This window comes from Ostreococcus tauri (genome assembly GCF_000214015.3).
Source record: "Ostreococcus tauri WGS project CAID00000000 data, contig chromosome 01, whole genome shotgun sequence".
NCBI lineage: Eukaryota > Viridiplantae > Chlorophyta > Mamiellophyceae > Mamiellales > Bathycoccaceae > Ostreococcus > Ostreococcus tauri.
In genome coordinates this window covers 487,168-504,921 of record NC_014426.2, presented here as the reverse complement: position 1 = coordinate 504,921, position 17,754 = coordinate 487,168, and the positions used below count along the sequence as shown (strand labels likewise).

Sequence of the window (17,754 nt, the reverse complement as noted above, 5' to 3'; positions counted from 1 at the left end):
GCGCATGAATGTGATAGCATGGCGGACTTTCAGCTGCCGTCCCGCTCGACGGAAGCGTCGAAGGTCGAGCGCGCTGGCGACTGAGGCGTGGGGTTGACGGGCAACCGACTCGAGCGGCGTTCGCGGTGGACGACTTTCGCGGTGGACGACGTGTGGAAAGACGAGACCGCTTCATCGAAACGAGAGGTCCAGGTGTGCGCGTGAACTGTTTTGGGTGAGGTTTATTCAGTCCTTGGCGTACTGACAACGATTGTTAATGTGTACGAGTAACGCTTTAGGCGCCGGCGTTAATTTCCTTCATGGCGGAAGCTTGTTCGATACCCATAGAGCACAAGATGGTGACCGCAACTTCCTTGCCTTCATCAAACGCCACACGAATTTGTTCAGCTAACTTGTCCGCATCATCGTGACCACTCGGGAGCTTCAAGTCCTCGCGCGTGTCACCGTTTTCAGCCATGAGAGACATGTGGTCGTCCTCATCGATGTCCAAGAGCGTGTATTCCACGCGGTTCACGATCGGCACTTCAAGGTTATGGGAAGACGGTACGAGTTCTTCGACCTTCTTATTCGTGAAAATGTCCAAGGCAAAGAAGTGGCACTTGGCGTGACCGTGCTTACCCGTCTTCGACGTCGTGACGTCGAGAACCTTGGTCGGTCGGCCCTTAACAACCTATATCGTGCGCAAAAACGCGCTCACTCGTCAGTTTATCGCGTCGTCGTTATCGCAGTTTTTCGCCCTCGGCGCCCGCCCACCCGCGCTCGCTCGCCTGTACCGCGCACCGTGCGCCCCGGGAGGGTTTCTAGCTCCTTAAACCCCACGCTCGACAGCGCGCGCGGCTCTCCCGCCATCCCCCGCGCGCGCGTCGCCGACACGACGCGATCGACCTCGAGAAGGATTTCTCCTCGTTCCGTTTCCCTCCTCGACGCCCCAGCGCGCGCGTCGCGCGTCCCAAGAGCACGCGCGGATCGATTCTCCCGCCGCGCCACCGCGACCCTCTCCCGCGAAACGCGCACGCGCGCGACGAGCTCGCGCGCACGCACGATGAAACCGCCCTTACGAACGGAACCCGCTTGCATCGGCACCGTGTGCGAGGCGCCGGCATCGGCGGACTCGAAGGTTTCGACTTCGTGCTCGGCGTCGGACATGTGTGCGTCTAGGTGTGGCGGAGGTCGGTGGGCGTCGCCAAACCCTCGCGACGCGCGCCCGCCCGGTGGACGCGCGCCGACGAGAGATCGGTCGATGCCGCGCGAGAAAGGAGGATCGATCGAGGTGATGCTCGAGGCGTCGCCGGTCGAGTCGTTCCTTTCGAATGTGCTTTCGACCGCTCGGGCGCGCGAGGGCGGGACGCGTCGACGACGACGACGACGACGACGATCGTCGGCGTCTCGACGGGCGCGCGCGCTCGACCGTCGATCGATTCGCGCGCTTCACGACGCGCGTCGCGAGCGGTGCGGTGGAACGGGCGACGCGCGATGGCGAGCGACCGGGACGGGTACTCGACGTGGTGTCGGTACGGTGGGAAGTTTCTCAGCGCCGCGGAGGCGCGAGCTTTAGACGACGATCTCATCGCTGGCGTTGGATGCGAGGCGTCGACGTTGGAGGCGCTCATGCGTCGAGCAGGGGAACAGGCGGCGTCGGCGACGTTGGAGCGGGCGCGAGACGCGGAGACGTTCGCGGTGCTGTGCGGACCGGGAAATAACGGTGGTGATGGACTCGTTCTCGCGCGAGCGTGCGCGCTTCGACGAGAGGGGGTGCGCGTGGTGGTTTGGTATCCGAAGGGTCCGGGGAAGAGCGAGTTGTACGCGAAGTTGGTGGAGGAGTGTCGAGCGACGCGAAACGTGCGCTTCGCGGACGAGGCCGAGATCGTCGATCTCTTGCGCGAGGCGAGCGGAGATCGAGCGGGTACGTCGACGTGTTGTTTCATCGATGCTTTGTTTGGTTTTTCGTTTCGCGGAGCGGTGCGCGAGCCGTACGTGAACGTCATGAAGTTGTTGACGGCGCTCACGAGTGAGTCACGCATTCGGGACGTCGGAGTCGTTCGCACGGTGAGCTTGGACATTCCGTCGGGATGGAGCGTCGACGGGGCGCCAAATACGGATGATGTGTTCATCCCTGATCTCCTCATTTCGCTCACCGCGCCGAAGCGTTGCTGTGCAACGTTTGACAATCCAGCTCTCGGCGAGGCGCCCGCTCGTCTGCGACGCATGGCTCAAACGCACGTTGTCGCGGGGACGTTCCTTACGGATGAGCTGTGCGAACGGTACGGTCTATACGCGATACCGCTTCGACGTGGTTCTGAGATTGATTTCGCGCCGTTAGATTTGTCGAGACGCGACGAGAGTTAGCCTGCAAGCATCGAGCACGAATTTAGAAATATCGACTTATGACTTGTTACACGAACTGTGAAACGCTGCTGTACACCCTGAACGAGTTCGCCATGCGCTCAATGTTCTTCTTATCGCGGTTAAACTGCGATGCCGGCGCGGTGATGACGAAAGCGAACAATCTACCTGTGTTGTCAATGCTGATCTTCACCACGTACTTTCGATCGGCGTCAACCTCAAACAAGGCGTACTCGCGTCCGTCTTCCTTCGCTCTCTTGGTCGAGATCTGTCCGGCCGTGATAGAATCTTGCATATCACTCAACGCGCCCGCGACTGCCTGCAAAGCGGCCTCAGTGAGCGCGAACGACGCCCCGTCTTGTCCCGCCGGATTGAGCGTCAAGCAATACGCCTTCACCGCTCCCTTCGTCCCGGACTTCACGAAACGCGAGTCCTGTCCCCCGCTCCCCTTCTCCACCTTACTCGTCGCCTCTTCGACCCATCCGTCCGGGACTTCGTACGAGTACTTCGCCAGAGCTTTGGTCGTGCCACCTATCGATCCGTACGTCGCCGGCGGATTCGCCGCGCCGTAAAACGTCGTGAACTCCCCCTCGCTCGCCACCTCATCGCTCGCCGCCGTCCCGTACGCAGCGGTCGCTTCTCTCGCCATCATCGTTGTCGTCGCGATCGCCCCACCGATCGCTAATCCGAACGCACGTCGCGAACGAGGAGGCGCGAAGGCGAACGATCCTCGGATTTCGATCGACGACCCATCGCGCGCGCGTTCGGCGTCGTCGTGCGTCGCTCGTATCGGCGCGAGGCGCGAGCGACGGGGGCGTTCGGTCGACGCGCTTAAGCGCGCCGCGATGATAGGCGAAACGCGAGCGAGCATCAAGGAGACCGCGCGTCCGTGTTTGACGAAATATCGCGATTGACACGTCGGATTTTTTTGGACGCGCAGCGCTCTGCACCTCTTTGTTACACGACGCGTCTACGAGACGTCGGCGTCGATAATATCGACGTCGGCGTCGACACGGTTAAAGGTATCGATAGTGTGGTTGGCGACCAGGGCCGGGATGGAGTTGAGACGCGTGACGAAGGTATCGACGGAACGCTTGATGTCCGGCGCCTCGACAAAGGCGTTGGATTTGAGTGAAACAGCGATCGTTTTTTCGTTGTACGTGAAGACAAACGCATCCGTCGGTTTCTCGGCGTAGTCGGAGAGGAGGGTAAACGTCACAGCACCGTCATTTTCGTCCTTCATTTCGATCTTGTAACCGAAAATTTTGTGACACGCCTTGCGGAAGTTGTTTGACGCGCGGCTGAAAGACGTCATGAGGCGTTGCTCGCGCTTCTCCAAGTTTTCACATTTACTCTTCCAGACGGTCGCATCGGCGTCGCTCGCAGACGTGGCAGATCCATCTTGCATTTTAGACATCGCTTTACGCAGTCCATCGACCTCGCTTCGCAGCAAGTCCAACTCCTTTTCCAAAGCGCTCTGCCTCGCGGCGGCGACAGGATTGTTCTTGAAGTGAAGCACCTTGACGTCTTTCGGGTCAAAGTCTCGCGAGCTCAACTTTCGCGCGAGATCGTCACGCTCACGTTCTAGCGCTTCGATGATCTCGTCCGTATCTGGCGTTTGCGTCGGAGCTGCGGTGGCAGAAGCGGCGGCAGCCTCCGCTTTCGCCTCGGCTTGCTTCACGTCATCCTCAAGCGCGGCTATTTTCTTCTGCGCAGCTGCGAGCGACTTCTCGAGCTCTTCAGTCGCTCGCTCCATCTCCAGTTTACTCTGATGTTTCTCCGTGCTCTTCTTTGCCGCCGCGGCGTTCATCTCGTCTTCGTAAGACTTGACAATCTTGTTCAAACTCTCCAGCTCCCTATTCATGACAGAGATTTGACGTTCGGCGCACGCGAGCGCTTCAACCGCGCTCGAGGAGCTCGCCTCGGCTTTTCGATGCTTTTCTTCAGCCTCCGCGGCGCGACGCGTCGCAGCAGCCTCGTTCATCTGCGCCTCCGCGAGATCAGACATCATCTTTCCTTGATCGCCAGCTTGCGTTGTGAGGCGAGTCTCGAGCGCGATGACACGCTCAACGAGATCGGATGGCACCTTGACACTACCTGAGACGCGATCGATGACGGCAACCCAATCACTTTCGAGGTACTCCAGTTTCGCTAATCTCGCTTGCATGGACGACGTGTCGATCACGCTCGCTTCGGCTCGAAGTGCGCGGGCCTCGGCGGCCATCGCGCGCTCTTCGCACGTCGCGGCAAACTCCGCCTTGCGCCGTAACGTCTTCACCTCATCCGCCTCTCGAGAAGCGATCCTGAGCTCTTCTTGCAAGGCTTTATTCGTAAATCGTAACTCTTCCATCTCAGATGACGAATCCCGCGCATCACCGCCGCTCTTCTCTTCGTCCATTTGTTTTCTCATATCAAGCACCGCCGCCTCCGCCTGAGCGACCAAAGCTTCGCACTCACGGAGCGCCTCCTCAGCTTGGTTCGCTCGCGTCGTCTCCGCCTCGCATTGCGCCTCGATTCGACCCAGTTTCATCTTCATCTCGGCGTTTTCGCTCTTGAGGCTTGATATTTCGTCTCTCTGCTCGGCGGCGGCGCACTCAAACTCAGCGGCTCGTTCTGAGAAATCCGCGACGTCTTCATCCGATGAATCTTCCTGCAGTCTCTCGCGCTCGGCGCTCGACCGTAACTGTTTGTGTTCATCTTTGAGCTTGGACAAGTCCGACGCGAGCGCCTTAGCCTGCGATTCTGCCTCGCACGCGCGATCAATCTCGCGCTCGAGAGCCAACATGTTAGCCTGACGTTCTTCGGCGATTTCGCTTCGCATCCGATCCTTGATCTTTTCGTGCTCGGACTTCATCTCGCGCAGAGCGTTCACCTCAGCCGTTGTTGCCGAGAGAAGCGACTCGGCTCGCTCCGTTTTCTCCCTCAGCGCTCGCACTTCGCGCTCGAACTCGATCAATTTGTCACCTCGTCTTTCAAACTCGGCGACGAGAGTCGACTTCACCATGTTCGTCGCCTCGTATGCGTTCACCATTGCGGTCCCGCCTCGAACGATCTCCATCTCATCATCCATGTGCCGATCGTCTCCCGACGAGTGAGCGACGTCGTTTCTTTGCGTTGCCTCTGTCTTCTTCGCCGCCGAGCGCGAAGTCGTCGGAAGCGCGCGCGTCGCCCTCGAAGCACTGCCCTCTCCCGCATCCGCGCTCGCTCGACGCGTGCTGCGCGGTCGTGACCGAGCTGTGCTATGTGCGACGTCTTTTGCTGGCGATCGCGCGCGCTTTCGAGCGCTCTGCGTCCCAGAATCCGTCGCCGCGGACGTCTCGGCGTCAACGCGAGCGCTGAGGCGTCCGCTTCGCCGCGTCGTCGTGGGCGACATCAGGCGCGAGGAGAACCACCAAAGATGCCGCGCGTCAACGACGTCGACGTTGAAATGCGCACGCGTCGCGATGTGTCGAGGCGAGCGCGCGTTGGACGCTTTGGAAGTCGAGACGCGCCGAGTAGTAGCTTCGCGCGGAGGACTTCATCGAGCGCGTCGCGTTGAAGCGCTAATGATCGAATCTCGTTCATCGAAGTAAACTCTGATTCTCGAATTCTCTACTACAACCGCCTATTGCGTGAGGAGGTTCGCCGCGGTGGCGCTGTCGTACTTGAACGTCGGCTCCAACTTCTTGGCGAGCTTGTAGTAGCGCGCCAAGCGGTGGATTCGAGATTCGATCAAAATGAGACGGAACTTGCTATCCATATCCTTACGGTTGCGCTCCAAGTGCTTGCGCACGCTCACCGCCTTCTTGATCAAGCAATAGAGATCCTCCGGGATCGCCGGCGCAAGCCCTTGTCCGCGGAGGATGCGCAAAACCTTCGAGTTCGTCACCGACCCCACCTGCGCGATGCCGTGGTTATCGCGGAGGACGACACCGATCTGCGACGGCGTCATGCCCTTCTTCGCCATCTTCGTGATCAGCTCCGTGACCTCCGTCGGGGTGATCTTCAACCAGCTCGGCGCCGAGCGCTTGTAGGGCAGGGCGGAGCCGCTCATGCCCTTACCGGGCGTGTGCATGCGACCCATGTTTACTGTCTCGCGTGCGTTGAAACGAAAGAGGGTTTACACGCGCGTCGATTCGTTCGACGACGGAGTGCGTCCGACGACGAGGTCGCGCGACGTGGAGAGACGGCGCGCGCGATCGACGACGCGCAGATTAGGGCTTTCGCCGCGCGTGCCCGGGGGGACGATTCACCGTTCGTGACTCGTCGTGAGCCCCAGTGTCACGAGTCACGACTCGTCGATCGGTCCGATGCCGCGATCCCCGTCGCGCGCGTCCAGGTCGGCGCGGCGCGATCGACGGCCCCGGCGCGACACTCCGGCGACGACGCGCGATGCTTCGCGCGTTGGCGAACAAGGTGGCGATGACGGCGATGCGTCGCGGCGAGGTGCGCGCGCGCGCGCGACCGAGCGACGGGAAAGCGCGACGACGCGGGCGATCGACCGAGCGAACGACCGAGCGATCGAACGCGCGCGTCGAGGGATGAAGAACGGAGACTGACGAGACCACGCGCGAATCCGCAGGGTTCCTTCGCGCGCGCGTCGTCCACGGGCGTGATCACAAACTTGGAGAACGCCACCGGTCTGTACAAGGAAGAGCTCGAGGGGAAGCTGAGGGGGGAGGACATTTTCGACCACCACGCCTTCCTTCGCGCGCCGCAAGGCACGGAGGAATCTCCGTGCGTCGTGGAGTCCACGATGGAGTACCGCGTCGTGGGATCGCCCGATCCCGACGATGACTCCATCATTCACTGGGGTCGTCTCGAGGAGGGGGCGCCGCCAATGAAGATAGGTAGCGAGTGGTTTGTGCACAAGCGCGTCGCGGGAGGCGGACACCACTGAGACTTAATTGCCTCGATGTAACAAAATGAGATCAGACGATGATGCGAGACTTATTTGAAGAGTAGAGAAGAACCTTGGCGCTGACCAAAACCGCTCGTCGGGCGTCACCAGTCAGCGCAAGCTTACTCGAAGAGCGGACGTCCGCACACAAACACATAAAAAAGTGAAATTTGATGCATATTTAATTGAGAAGAGCACTATCAAAAAGTGGAGTCGCCAGGTATCGATCCCGGTACCTCGCGCATGCTAAGCGCGCGCTCTACCATTTGAGCTACGACCCCGGTGTAGTTCGTGGACGTTTTAGCCCATCAACCACGCCATTGAAGACGTTGTGCGATAAAAAGAAACCGGTCATCCCCAACGCCTTGGTTTCGTAAATGTTACGGGTGGAAGCGGCCTAGGGGCGGTCGGTGCGCGGTCGTCGTCGACCGTCAAAGACGACGCAGCGACCGCGCGGCGTCCGCGGATGAATGGAGAGCGGCGTTCGGCATCTCGACGTCGCCGAGGCGTGGCCCACGAACGCGCTTCGTGATTTCGACGCGTCGCTCCGTTGCGCCATCTGCTCGGACTTTTTCGAGCTCCCGGTGAGTTTCCGAGCGTGTAGGCACGCGTTTTGCTCCGCGTGCGCGCGACGGTCGCTCCCGGTACTGGAGACGTGTCCGATGTGTCGCGAACCGGCGACGGAGGGGGATCTCATGCCGAATAAGGCGCTTGAACACGCGGTGGAGTGCTTCAAGAGAGTGCGCGACGAGCTGTTGGAGGCGACGCTCTCCGGTGAGGCGGCGCCGAGCGCGACGGCGGCGCGACCCGAGAGAAAGGTGAGGAATCAGCGACAGCAATCACTCGTCTCGACCGAGGTGAACTCTGACTCGGAGGACTCGGACGCGCCCATCGTCTTATCGGGTGGCGCCGAGAACGCGCGAGCCGAGGCGAGGAGCGCGCCGTGTCCGGTGTGTAACGCCTCGATCGCGATGAACGCGATGAATACGCATTTGAACACGTGTTTGGTGCGTCGAGAGGCATTATCGAGCCCGTCGCGGAAGCGCGAACGCTCGGGCGAGGGCGCCGGGAGCGAGATTTTGCAGAAGAAAATGCCAAAGCTCGCCTACCACTTGTTCACACTGAACAAGCTTCGAGAGATGTGCAAAAACGCCGGATTAGCCGCGAACGGGGACAAAAAGCAGCTCGAAGCGAGACATAAGGAGTTTACGACGCGAGTGAACGCAATCATAGAGTACGGACGAGTACCCGATCTCGCCGCGATTGCGCGCGAGGTGAATCGCGAGGAGGCTCGAAAGGTGGGCGCGGGTGCCAAGGCGCGCATGTTCGGCTTTGCCGCTGTCTCAAACGGGAAGACGAGCGATAACAGCAACGCCGTCTTCGCTAAACTCATCGAGGAGGTTCGAAATAGAAGTAAGACGAGTTCGACCGCCAGCGGGAAGGACGTTGCTGAGCCGACGAGAATCGTGGACGACGCCAGAATGGATAACCACCACGATGACGAAGAAGAAGCAGAAGAAGAGAGATCGCTCTCTGAGGATGAGATATTGCCGCTTAGTCAGGCTGCTCCGCGATACGTGCCGACAGATGATGACGAAGAGTAGATTCTAGATGTAAAAGTACAATTCCTTGTTGAAAATCATCGTAGCTCGCCGACAGGCGCTTCGGCGAACCAGAGGTCGCGGATGAAATCGTAAAGCGCCGCGGACACGCTCACTTTGTAAGGTGTTGGGTTGGTGTACCTGAGATGATCCGCGCGGAGCTGGTGAATCGACTCTTTGCATCGTCGCCGAGACGTCTCGAGGGTCAAGTCCAAACTCTCTTGCGTGCCGTGCTCGCGGTCCCAAACCAAATTAAAAAGCGGCTCCACCTTGGATGGAACGACGTACGCGCGCTTACTTTCCTCGAACGGGTGTCGAATCAACATGCGTTCGCCGACTTTAGGTGCAGGTTCGTCGTCGCGCGTCATCACGTCGACGATTGCCTCGCCAGTTTGCGAGAATAATCGATAGCCCTTCTTCCTTCCCGGAATTGTCACTTTGGCGATGTCTTCACTGAGTTTGATGCGTGGAGTATCGTCGATCTCGACGAGCTTGTACACACACCCGAGTGCTGGTTGCTCGTAGCACGTCACGAGGTGCGTTCCGATGCCAAAGGCGTCGATCTCGTGACCGTGCTGACGCAGTGAGTACAACACTGCCTCATGAATGTCATTCGACGCCGTGATGGAGACCTCACTCAGCCTGTCGGCGATTTTCGTACCAAGTAATCTCTCAATACTCTGCAAGAACGATCGGGTTTGTTTACTGAGGTAAGATAAGTCGCCGCTATCGAGCCTAATGCCCACCGCAGAGTACCCGAGCTCACGAAGCGCCAACGCCACGGCGCAAAAGTTTGGCAAACCGCTCTTCAAGACATTATACGTGTCCACCAAGGCTAAGAACGACCCCGGAAAGGCCAATGCATACGTGGTAAACGCCGCGAGCTCGCTTGTATTCGTATCGGTCCAACGAAGCTCAAGATCCATATCGTCTCGAAGCGCCTCCAACTGCTTCAACTTCTCCATCACGAGCGCGGGGAAGTCATCGCACGTCGTCGAGCCGTCGGCGCTCACCAACTTTGGATTTTTTACCGTCGACCACGACGCGTGCGATTGCACGTACGAGTGCGCGTGCGTACCCTTGATCGGTATTCCGAACTGCCTCCCGGCCTCGACGTTGCTCGTCGCGTCGAAACCGCCCAGGTACGAGTACCGACTCGCGGAGATCCCCCCATCCACCCCTTGCGCCCGCCTCAGCCCGAATTCCAGCAACTGCGCATCCTCTCCCGCGACCAAGCGATGCCTCGCCGCGTTCGTCGCCACCAAACTCGCGTAATTCACCAAGCAAAGCAGCGTCGTCTCGAACAGCTGCACCGTCGCTAGCGGTCCCTCCAACCTGAGCAAAGGAACGCGCGGGAACACCACGCTCCCCTCGAGTTGGCCGTACACCCTCACTTTGCTCGCGTCGAGTCCTAACAAAAAATCAAAAAACTCTCCCTCCATGTTCGCCCCGATCGACGTCGAGCGCAGGTACGCGCAGTCCGCCTCCGTGAATGCGAAATTGCTCAAGAATCGCAGAGCCTCCTCCAAACCTGCGAAAACGGTGAACTCCCCGTCGAACGGGTTCTTTCGAAAGAAGAGTTCAAACGTCGCGCTTCGCTCGTGCGTGCCGTTCTTCCAGTACGCGTACGCCATCGTAAGCTGATACGTATCGGTGAGCAGGGCGGTGACGAGGGCGTTGTGACACGGCGGTAAACGCCCTTTGCGTCGCATATCGGCGTCGACATCGACGCCGTTGACGCGCTCGTCGACGCGCGCGCGCTTGCCCGTCATTTCACCCGTCTCGCGACGCCCGATCGTCGCCGTGTGCGGCGATGCACGAACGCACACTGAACGCGATCGTCCCAGTCGTCACTTCAAAGCGCGTCGCGAGCGCAACATGTCGCTCGCGAGGGACCAACCTCGAACCGGAACCACGATCGTGGCGTGTGAGTACGACGGTGGGGTCGTTCTGGGCGCGGACACGCGCGTGAGCACGGGTACGCCGGGCGACGCGAGGGATTTTGAGACTAGATTTCAGATTTCGCTGACGAACGAGTCAGCGCTTCGTTTCGACGCGCGGCGACGCCTCGTGAACGCGCGTGGGCGAGCGACTGACGTTCGTTCAATCGCATAGGAGTGTACGTGTCGAACAGGGCATCGGATAAGATGATGGCGTTGAGCGAGTGCGCGATCATGTGTCGGAGCGGAAGCGCCGCGGACACCGAGGCGCTCGGCGGATTCGTGCGAAGAGTCGTCGAGGAGCGCGAGGTCGAGCACGGTGAGCCCGCGGACGTGAAGACGGTGGCGACCATCGCGACGAAGATCGCGTATCAGAACAAAGGGATGAACCAAGGAAGAGGTCTGAGCGCGTACACCATCGTCGGGGGTTGGGACAAGCGAAACGGCCCTCAGGTGTACGCGAGCACGGCGGGCGGAAACATGGTGAAGGAGCGATGGACCACCGATGGGAGCGGTTCGACGTATATTTGGGGTTTCTTAGACGATGGTTGGCGCGAGGGGATGACTCGAGAGGAGTGCGAGGCGTTCGTCGCCAGGGCGATCGCGCTCGCGATGTCCGTGGACGGCTCGAGCGGCGGTTGCATTCGCCTTAACACGGTGGACAAAAGCGGGATCACTCGAACCTTCATCCAAGGCAACGACATCCCGCCCGTCCTGGGAGAGCTTCCGCAGGTCAGAGGTCGACCCGAAATCGCGCGTCACGGCCACCAGGGCGCTTCGGGGGGCATGATTTTGTAATCACATCGTCGACGCTCGCTTCGCTTTCGCTCCGCTTCGCGCGCGCGTTGAACGGCGACCCCACATCCTCTCCCCTCTCACGCCACCTCTTCGCGTCGCCCGACGCACGAACGCGCGCAAGGGTGAGATCTTAGATTATCAAACGCACCCGTGACTCTCGGTCGTCGAAGGACGCTTTGAACCGCCCGCAGCGTCGACGCATTCATCGATTTCGTCCGCCGCCGCAATGAGCGAGCGCGATGAAAAATCACCAAAGAAGCCGAAGACGACGTGTGTGGACGAGCGCGGGGGCACGAACCCGCACACCGGACTCGCGCTAAGCGATAGGTACTATGACATCCTGTCCAAGCGCAAGACCTTACCGGTGTGGTTGCAGAAGGAGGAGTTCGCGGCGACGCTCGCGAAGAACCAGACTATGATTCTTGTCGGGGAAACGGGGAGCGGGAAGACGACGCAAGTGCCGCAGTTTGTCGTTGATTCGGGATACACGACGGATGGGAAGATGTGTGTGTGCACGCAGCCGAGACGTGTTGCGGCGATGAGCGTGGCGAAGCGCGTTGCGGATGAGATGGACGTGAATATTGGAGAGGAGGTGGGGTACTCGATTCGTTTCGAGGAGGCGACAGGACCGAGGACGGTTTTGAAGTACGCCACAGACGGTATGCTCCTCAGGGAGGCGATGACAGATCCGCTCTTGTCGAGGTACTCGGTGATTGTGATCGATGAAGCGCACGAGCGAACGCTGGCGACGGACATTTTGTTTGGTTTATTGAAGGAGATTTTAATCAAGCGCAAAGACTTGAAGTGCGTGGTCATGTCCGCCACGCTCGAGGCGGAGAAGTTTCAGGGGTACTTTTTGGACGCACCGCTCATGAAGGTGCCCGGTAGAATGCATCCGGTGGAGATATTTTACACTCAGGAACCGGAGCGAGACTATTTAGAGGCGTCCATTCGAACGGTGACGCAAATTCATCAGTGCGAGCCCCCGGGAGACATTTTGTTGTTCTTGACGGGTGAGGAAGAGATTGAGGATGCGTGCGGAAAGATTCGACGAGAGATTCAGAACTTGGGCGACGAAGTTGGAGTGGTGAACGTTGTTCCACTCTATGCTACGTTGCCGCCGGCGATGCAGCAGAAGATTTTCGACAAGGCTCCGGAGGGGAAGCCAGGGAAGCCGCCGGGACGCAAAATCGTCGTCTCCACCAACATAGCCGAAACCTCGTTGACGATTGATGGTATCGTGTATGTGATCGATCCGGGGTTCTCCAAACAGAAGGTGTTCAACCCGAGGATTCGCGTTGAGTCGCTCCTCGTTTCGCCCATCTCTCGAGCCTCTGCACAACAGCGAGCTGGTCGTGCCGGTCGTACGCAGCCGGGTAAGTGCTTCCGTTTGTACACTGAGCAATCCTTCAAGAAGGATTTGCAAGAGCAAACCTACCCGGAGATTTTGCGTTCGAATCTCGGGAGCGTGGTCCTGCAGCTCAAGAAGTTGGGCATAGATGATTTAGTGCACTTTGATTTCATGGATCCGCCAGCGCCAGAGACGCTGATGCGGGCGCTAGAGTTGCTCAACTATCTGGGCGCTCTGGACGACGACGGCGAGCTCACAACTGTTGGTCAAGTCATGGCGGAGTACCCTTTGGATCCGCAGCTGGCAAAAATGCTCGTCACCTCGTGCGAATTTAAGTGCTCCAATGAAGTTCTGTCCATCGTTGCCATGCTCTCCGTTCCGCAGGCGTTCATTCGCCCGAGAGACCAAGCTGAGCAGGCAGACGCGGCAAAGGCGCAGTTTGCTCACGTGGATGGCGATCACCTGACACTACTGAACGTCTACCACGCCTACAAGCAGGCTAAGGAAGATCCGGATTGGTGCTGGAACAATTACATCAGTCATAGAGCGATGAAGAGTGCGGATAACGTGCGTACGCAACTCGTGCGCATTTGCCAGCGCTTCAACCTGCCGCTGGTGAGCACGGATTTTGCTGCTCGAGATTACTATCCAAACATTCGAAAGGCCATCCTGAGCGGTTACTTCATGCAAGTCGCGCACCTCGAGCGTGGTGGACGCTACTTGACGGTCAAGGATAACCAGGAGGTGATGCTGCACCCGTCCACGTGCCTCGACCGCAAGCCGGAGTGGGTATGCTACAACGAGTTCGTCCTGACGTCGAAGAACTACATTCGCACGTGCACGGACGTCCGAGGCGAGTGGCTCATCGATCTCGCCCCGCACTACTACGACTTATCAAACTTCCCAATGTGCTCTGCCAAGGAAGTGTTGAAGCGATATTACCACCAGCGCGATCGAGACGCGAAAAAGTAGAGCACTAGACTTGACATGTTTATCGCGTGCACGAAGCGTCGAGCCGCCGCCTCGCGTCCCCACTCGCCCACTCGCATGTACGTCGATGGTGCGTCCACCACGCGTCGAACCGCGTTCAGGGACGCTGAAAAGAGATACCAGCTCAAGCTCGTCGAGCAGTTCCGCGTGAGCGCGAACGGGAAGAGACGCGGCGGGCGATTCGTCGCCGAACCGACGGACCTGAGCGACGTACTTGACTTTTCGGTCGACGACGAGCGCTCGAGTCGCCGCTCGCTCGTCTCCACGAGTGGAACGACGGAGACGTACGCAATTGATGGGCACCCAGGATTTTATTACGTGAAGAACGCGCTCTCGGCGGAGGAGCAGAGGACGTGGGTGCGTGCGGCGGTGAGCGAGCTGTGCGAGCCGCCAGCTCGGACGAATTTCGCGAAAGAGTTGGGGGAGCTCCCGTCAGGGCTATGGAACGCGGTGCAAGAGGATTTGATGCTCTTCGACGGTGCGTGGGCGCGTCCGGGGCGAGAGGTGAAGCGGGGTGACGCGGAGGAGCGATTCTTTGCTCGGCACTTGCTGAAAAAGTTGCGATGGGCAACAGTCGGTGCGCCGTTTGAGTGGACATCTCGCGTGTACGAACCCGACGTCCCCAGACGGGCGATAAGCGATGATTTAGTCGAACTCACTCGACGAATTGCTCGCGCGGCGCCCGAGAAATGGACGTTCGACGCCCAGGCTGGGCTGGTGAACTATTACCAACCGGGCGACACACTTAACGGGCACATGGACGATGCAGAGAACAATTTAGATCGACCCATCGTGAGCATTTCGCTCGGATGTCCCGCGGTATTCTTACTCGGACATGAAAACAGAGATAAGTCTCCTACGGCGATGATCCTTCGATCGGGCGATGCCGTCATCCTAGGCGGCGAATCAAGAAAGTGTTACCACGGCGTGCCACGCGTGTTCGCCTCTGACGAGAGCCTGGAATTCGAGCTCCCGACGTGTTTGCGAGCCGAGGCGTGGGACGACGATGCCTATGCCTCGTATATTTCTCGCGCGCGAATCAATATTAGCATTAGGGACATAGACTAAGACGATTGTTTTGTTGGGTACTATTGGCTGTGACATGACAATGCGAACCGGCGCGGAAAACAAATCATTTACTCCTCCTCTTCCTCTAACTCCTTCTTCTTCTTTTTCTTCTTCTTTTCGGCGTCCTCCTCTTCCTCGTCTTCCGGCTTCTCGCCCGGTTCGCCTGGGTTCTCCTTGCGTTCCTGTGTGGAAGTCGTCAGAATCAAAGTGAAGTTTTCGTACAGATGAAATCGAGCAAACCGGGCGCGACGAGCGCGTCGAACGAAAACCAAATCGTACCTTCTCCTCGGACTCCTCGTCCGGCATCTCCGGGTCGCCCGGCATCGGTCTCGGCATCGGCATCTTAGGCTCCTTCAGATCAGGGAAGATGTCCGGACGCCTCGACGGCACCGCGCGCACGTACTCCTCCGGAAAGTCCAACACCGAGCCCTCCTCCTCCTCAACCTTTGGTTCAGGCGCGTTCCTGAACGCATCAACGACGACGATATCACCCCTTCGTCCCGCTCCATCGACGCTCGCCCTCGACGCGCGCACCCGCACCGCGCGCTGTCGACCTCGAAGCGAAAACCTCAAAGAGCCGTGGTTTCCTGTCGTCTCGCGCGTCGCAACGCCCTTCACCCGCGTCTTCACCGTCGTCCGGGCGTTCATCCCCGCGAGCGTCGCCGTCGTCGTCGTCACGCCGTGCGCCATCGTCTCCAGCGCGCGCGTCACGCGTCGATGAGTGCGGATAAAGCGATAAAGGTCCACGGGCGTCACTCCGAGACGCGCCTCGATGGCCAAGTTTGGTGAAGGGGACGAACGATGGATCGTGGACGAGCGCGCGGACGGCGCGAACGTGCACGGATGGCACTGGGAAGAGAAAGACGCCTTACCCTGGTCCCGCGAGAGACTCGGTGCGCTCTGCGGGGGCGCGGAGGCTAAGAAGGATGCTTTGCTCCAAGCGTTTCCAGAAGTTTCCTTTGTCAAGTGCGTCGGTTTGACCAAGTGCGAGGGCGAGGCGTACGTGAATAAGAGGAAGGGTAAGATCATTCCGGGGTACGAGTTGGAGGTGGAGATCGCGTACGAAGGGGAGTGTCGAGGGAAGGCGTGCGGTGGTAAGGTTAAGATGCCGTACGTGGCGGATGAGAACGCGGACGAGGACCCAGAGTGCGTCGCGGCGCCGGCGTCGGACTCCACCGAGGATTCTATCGTAAGAGAGGCGGTGTTGAAGACGTTGGTGCCGATCATCTTAGAGGGCGTGCGGACGTTCGTGAAGGAAATGGCGAAGGGTGGACCCGGTGGCGACGCACCAGTCAGCGCCGAGGCGGCGGCGAAAGCCGAGGCGGCGAAAGCGGCAGACGCGGCTAAGAAGGCCGCAGCAAAGGAGAACACGCGGAGCGACAAAGCCGCGCCATTATCGCAGAAGAATCACACCATCAAAATCACCGAGAACTTTTACTGTCGACCGAGGGATATCTGCGAAGCACTGATGGACGGTAGCCGAGTGATGCACTTCACTCGTTCGAGGTGCAGCGGTTTGAACGGATCCACAGGAAAGTTTGACATGTTCGACGGTAACATTCAAGGCGAGACCATAGATTACGTCCCCGGGGAGAAGATCGTTCAGAAGTGGCGCTTCAACTCGTGGCCGGACGATCACTATAGCACCGTGACTATAACCTTTCGAGAGCCCGATCCTGGAAACTGTTGGGTTGACCTCGTGCAGACCGACGTCCCGGAGTGCGACAAGTTCGGCAACGAAACAGTGATGGACACCACTGAGAACGGTTGGAAAAATTTGATCTTCGCTCGCATCCGCCAGGTCTTCGGCTACGGCGCGTGAATATACGGATACGTGTCTCACCGCGAACCGCTTGTAACAACCGGGACATCACACAATTTCTTCACAACTCTCCATGTCCTCCGACGCGTTCGCCCAGATCACCTTCGGCGCCGACGGCGCGCAGGGTCACTTCCTCGACGCCCCATCCGGGTCCTCCGCCGCCGTGATCGTGCTCCAGGAGTGGTGGGGCGTGAACGAGACGATTAAAACTCACGCGAGGAAACTACGGGACGACATCGGCGTCGCCGTTCTCGTGCCCGATCTCTACCGGGGCTCCGTCGGCGTCGACGTCGAGGAGGCGCATCATTTGATGAGTAATCTCGACTGGACGCTCGCGACGAAGGAGATCGGTGAGGCGGCGGAGGAGCTTCGAAAGCGTGGGGCAAACAAAGTCGGCGTCATTGGATTCTGCATGGGCGGCGCGTTGACGTTAATCGCGGGTGAGAAGGCGCCAGTAGACGCCATCGCACCATTTTACGGGTACAACGCGGGTGCATGCGACGCGTCGGCGATCGCAATTCCAGTGCAGGGACACTTCGGAGAGAAGGACAACCTCACCGGATTCTCAGACCCGGAGACAGCGAAACAGTTGAAGGAAAAGTTGACGAGAGAGAATCAGGAAATCTTCACGTACCCGGACGTCGGGCACGCGTTCATGAACTCCGTGCCGGATCCGTATCCTGATTTCGAATCGCGCGAGCGCGTCCAGGGATTTCCGCCGCTCAACGAAGCCACGGTAGCGCTCGCTTGGGGGCGCGTGGAGGCTTTCTTTAGAGCACACCTCTTGTAAAAACGAACCCACAACACATTGTCGACATCTTGCCGACGGGAGGGAGATGAAAAAGAATTATGCGTTTAATCAAGTTCATCTCGATTTGCATACCGAGGGCCATCGTTGTTACTTTTATTCCTACGTGCGAAGGATCCAAGCTTTGAAAAGGATTTGAGTTGAGCCAGTAGCG

The 17,754-nt window shown here is 59.1% G+C and overlaps 14 protein-coding genes across 14 annotated transcripts; 8 read left to right on the top strand and 6 right to left on the bottom strand.

Moving 5' to 3' along the window:
• Nucleotides 1-274: 274 nt before the first annotated feature.
• Nucleotides 275-1,146, bottom strand: OT_ostta01g03190 (Translation elongation factor, IF5A C-terminal; the record flags this gene model as incomplete). Its single annotated transcript, XM_022985353.1, has 2 exons — nucleotides 275-670; nucleotides 1,042-1,146. 2 exons carry the CDS (start codon nucleotides 1,144-1,146, stop codon nucleotides 275-277), a joined length of 501 nt encoding a protein of 166 aa, XP_022838238.1.
• A 327-nt stretch (nucleotides 1,147-1,473) lies between these two features.
• OT_ostta01g03180 (YjeF N-terminal domain) lies at nucleotides 1,474-2,346 on the top strand (the record flags this gene model as incomplete). The annotated part of the gene is made up of 1 exon (XM_003074328.2): nucleotides 1,474-2,346. One exon carries the CDS (start codon nucleotides 1,474-1,476, stop codon nucleotides 2,344-2,346), a length of 873 nt encoding a protein of 290 aa, XP_003074375.2.
• Nucleotides 2,347-2,392: 46 nt separating this feature from the next.
• On the bottom strand, nucleotides 2,393-2,992 carry OT_ostta01g03170 (Mog1/PsbP, alpha/beta/alpha sandwich; the record flags this gene model as incomplete). The annotated part of the gene is made up of 1 exon (XM_003074327.1): nucleotides 2,393-2,992. One exon carries the CDS (start codon nucleotides 2,990-2,992, stop codon nucleotides 2,393-2,395), a length of 600 nt encoding a protein of 199 aa, XP_003074374.1.
• Nucleotides 2,993-3,313: 321 nt separating this feature from the next.
• Nucleotides 3,314-5,716, bottom strand: OT_ostta01g03160 (Spindle assembly checkpoint component Mad1; the record flags this gene model as incomplete). Its single annotated transcript, XM_003074326.1, has 1 exon — nucleotides 3,314-5,716. One exon carries the CDS (start codon nucleotides 5,714-5,716, stop codon nucleotides 3,314-3,316), a length of 2,403 nt encoding a protein of 800 aa, XP_003074373.1.
• A 231-nt stretch (nucleotides 5,717-5,947) lies between these two features.
• OT_ostta01g03150 (S15/NS1, RNA-binding) lies at nucleotides 5,948-6,406 on the bottom strand (the record flags this gene model as incomplete). The annotated part of the gene is made up of 1 exon (XM_003074325.1): nucleotides 5,948-6,406. One exon carries the CDS (start codon nucleotides 6,404-6,406, stop codon nucleotides 5,948-5,950), a length of 459 nt encoding a protein of 152 aa, XP_003074372.1.
• A 308-nt stretch (nucleotides 6,407-6,714) lies between these two features.
• OT_ostta01g03140 (Cytochrome c oxidase, subunit Vb) lies at nucleotides 6,715-7,222 on the top strand (the record flags this gene model as incomplete). The annotated part of the gene is made up of 2 exons (XM_003074324.2): nucleotides 6,715-6,768; nucleotides 6,905-7,222. The coding sequence occupies 2 exons, from the start codon at nucleotides 6,715-6,717 to the stop codon at nucleotides 7,220-7,222; spliced, it is 372 nt and encodes a 123-aa protein (XP_003074371.2).
• A 470-nt stretch (nucleotides 7,223-7,692) lies between these two features.
• On the top strand, nucleotides 7,693-8,826 carry OT_ostta01g03130 (Zinc finger, RING/FYVE/PHD-type; the record flags this gene model as incomplete). Its single annotated transcript, XM_022985351.1, has 1 exon — nucleotides 7,693-8,826. The coding sequence occupies one exon, from the start codon at nucleotides 7,693-7,695 to the stop codon at nucleotides 8,824-8,826; it is 1,134 nt and encodes a 377-aa protein (XP_022838237.1).
• Nucleotides 8,827-8,861: 35 nt separating this feature from the next.
• OT_ostta01g03120 (Nicotinate phosphoribosyltransferase-like) lies at nucleotides 8,862-10,595 on the bottom strand (the record flags this gene model as incomplete). The annotated part of the gene is made up of 1 exon (XM_003074322.2): nucleotides 8,862-10,595. One exon carries the CDS (start codon nucleotides 10,593-10,595, stop codon nucleotides 8,862-8,864), a length of 1,734 nt encoding a protein of 577 aa, XP_003074369.2.
• Nucleotides 10,596-10,701: 106 nt separating this feature from the next.
• Nucleotides 10,702-11,561, top strand: OT_ostta01g03110 (Proteasome B-type subunit; the record flags this gene model as incomplete). The annotated part of the gene is made up of 2 exons (XM_003074321.1): nucleotides 10,702-10,801; nucleotides 10,939-11,561. The coding sequence occupies 2 exons, from the start codon at nucleotides 10,702-10,704 to the stop codon at nucleotides 11,559-11,561; spliced, it is 723 nt and encodes a 240-aa protein (XP_003074368.1).
• A 226-nt stretch (nucleotides 11,562-11,787) lies between these two features.
• On the top strand, nucleotides 11,788-13,884 carry OT_ostta01g03100 (Helicase, C-terminal; the record flags this gene model as incomplete). The annotated part of the gene is made up of 1 exon (XM_003074320.1): nucleotides 11,788-13,884. One exon carries the CDS (start codon nucleotides 11,788-11,790, stop codon nucleotides 13,882-13,884), a length of 2,097 nt encoding a protein of 698 aa, XP_003074367.1.
• Nucleotides 13,885-13,959: 75 nt separating this feature from the next.
• OT_ostta01g03090 (Alpha-ketoglutarate-dependent dioxygenase AlkB-like) lies at nucleotides 13,960-14,970 on the top strand (the record flags this gene model as incomplete). The annotated part of the gene is made up of 1 exon (XM_022985350.1): nucleotides 13,960-14,970. The coding sequence occupies one exon, from the start codon at nucleotides 13,960-13,962 to the stop codon at nucleotides 14,968-14,970; it is 1,011 nt and encodes a 336-aa protein (XP_022838236.1).
• Nucleotides 14,971-15,038: 68 nt separating this feature from the next.
• On the bottom strand, nucleotides 15,039-15,660 carry OT_ostta01g03080 (unnamed product; the record flags this gene model as incomplete). The annotated part of the gene is made up of 2 exons (XM_022985348.1): nucleotides 15,039-15,152; nucleotides 15,250-15,660. 2 exons carry the CDS (start codon nucleotides 15,658-15,660, stop codon nucleotides 15,039-15,041), a joined length of 525 nt encoding a protein of 174 aa, XP_022838235.1.
• An 82-nt stretch (nucleotides 15,661-15,742) lies between these two features.
• On the top strand, nucleotides 15,743-16,792 carry OT_ostta01g03070 (Activator of Hsp90 ATPase homologue 1-like; the record flags this gene model as incomplete). Its single annotated transcript, XM_003074319.2, has 1 exon — nucleotides 15,743-16,792. The coding sequence occupies one exon, from the start codon at nucleotides 15,743-15,745 to the stop codon at nucleotides 16,790-16,792; it is 1,050 nt and encodes a 349-aa protein (XP_003074366.2).
• A 73-nt stretch (nucleotides 16,793-16,865) lies between these two features.
• Nucleotides 16,866-17,582, top strand: OT_ostta01g03060 (Dienelactone hydrolase; the record flags this gene model as incomplete). The annotated part of the gene is made up of 1 exon (XM_003074318.1): nucleotides 16,866-17,582. One exon carries the CDS (start codon nucleotides 16,866-16,868, stop codon nucleotides 17,580-17,582), a length of 717 nt encoding a protein of 238 aa, XP_003074365.1.
• Nucleotides 17,583-17,754: the final 172 nt, after the last annotated feature.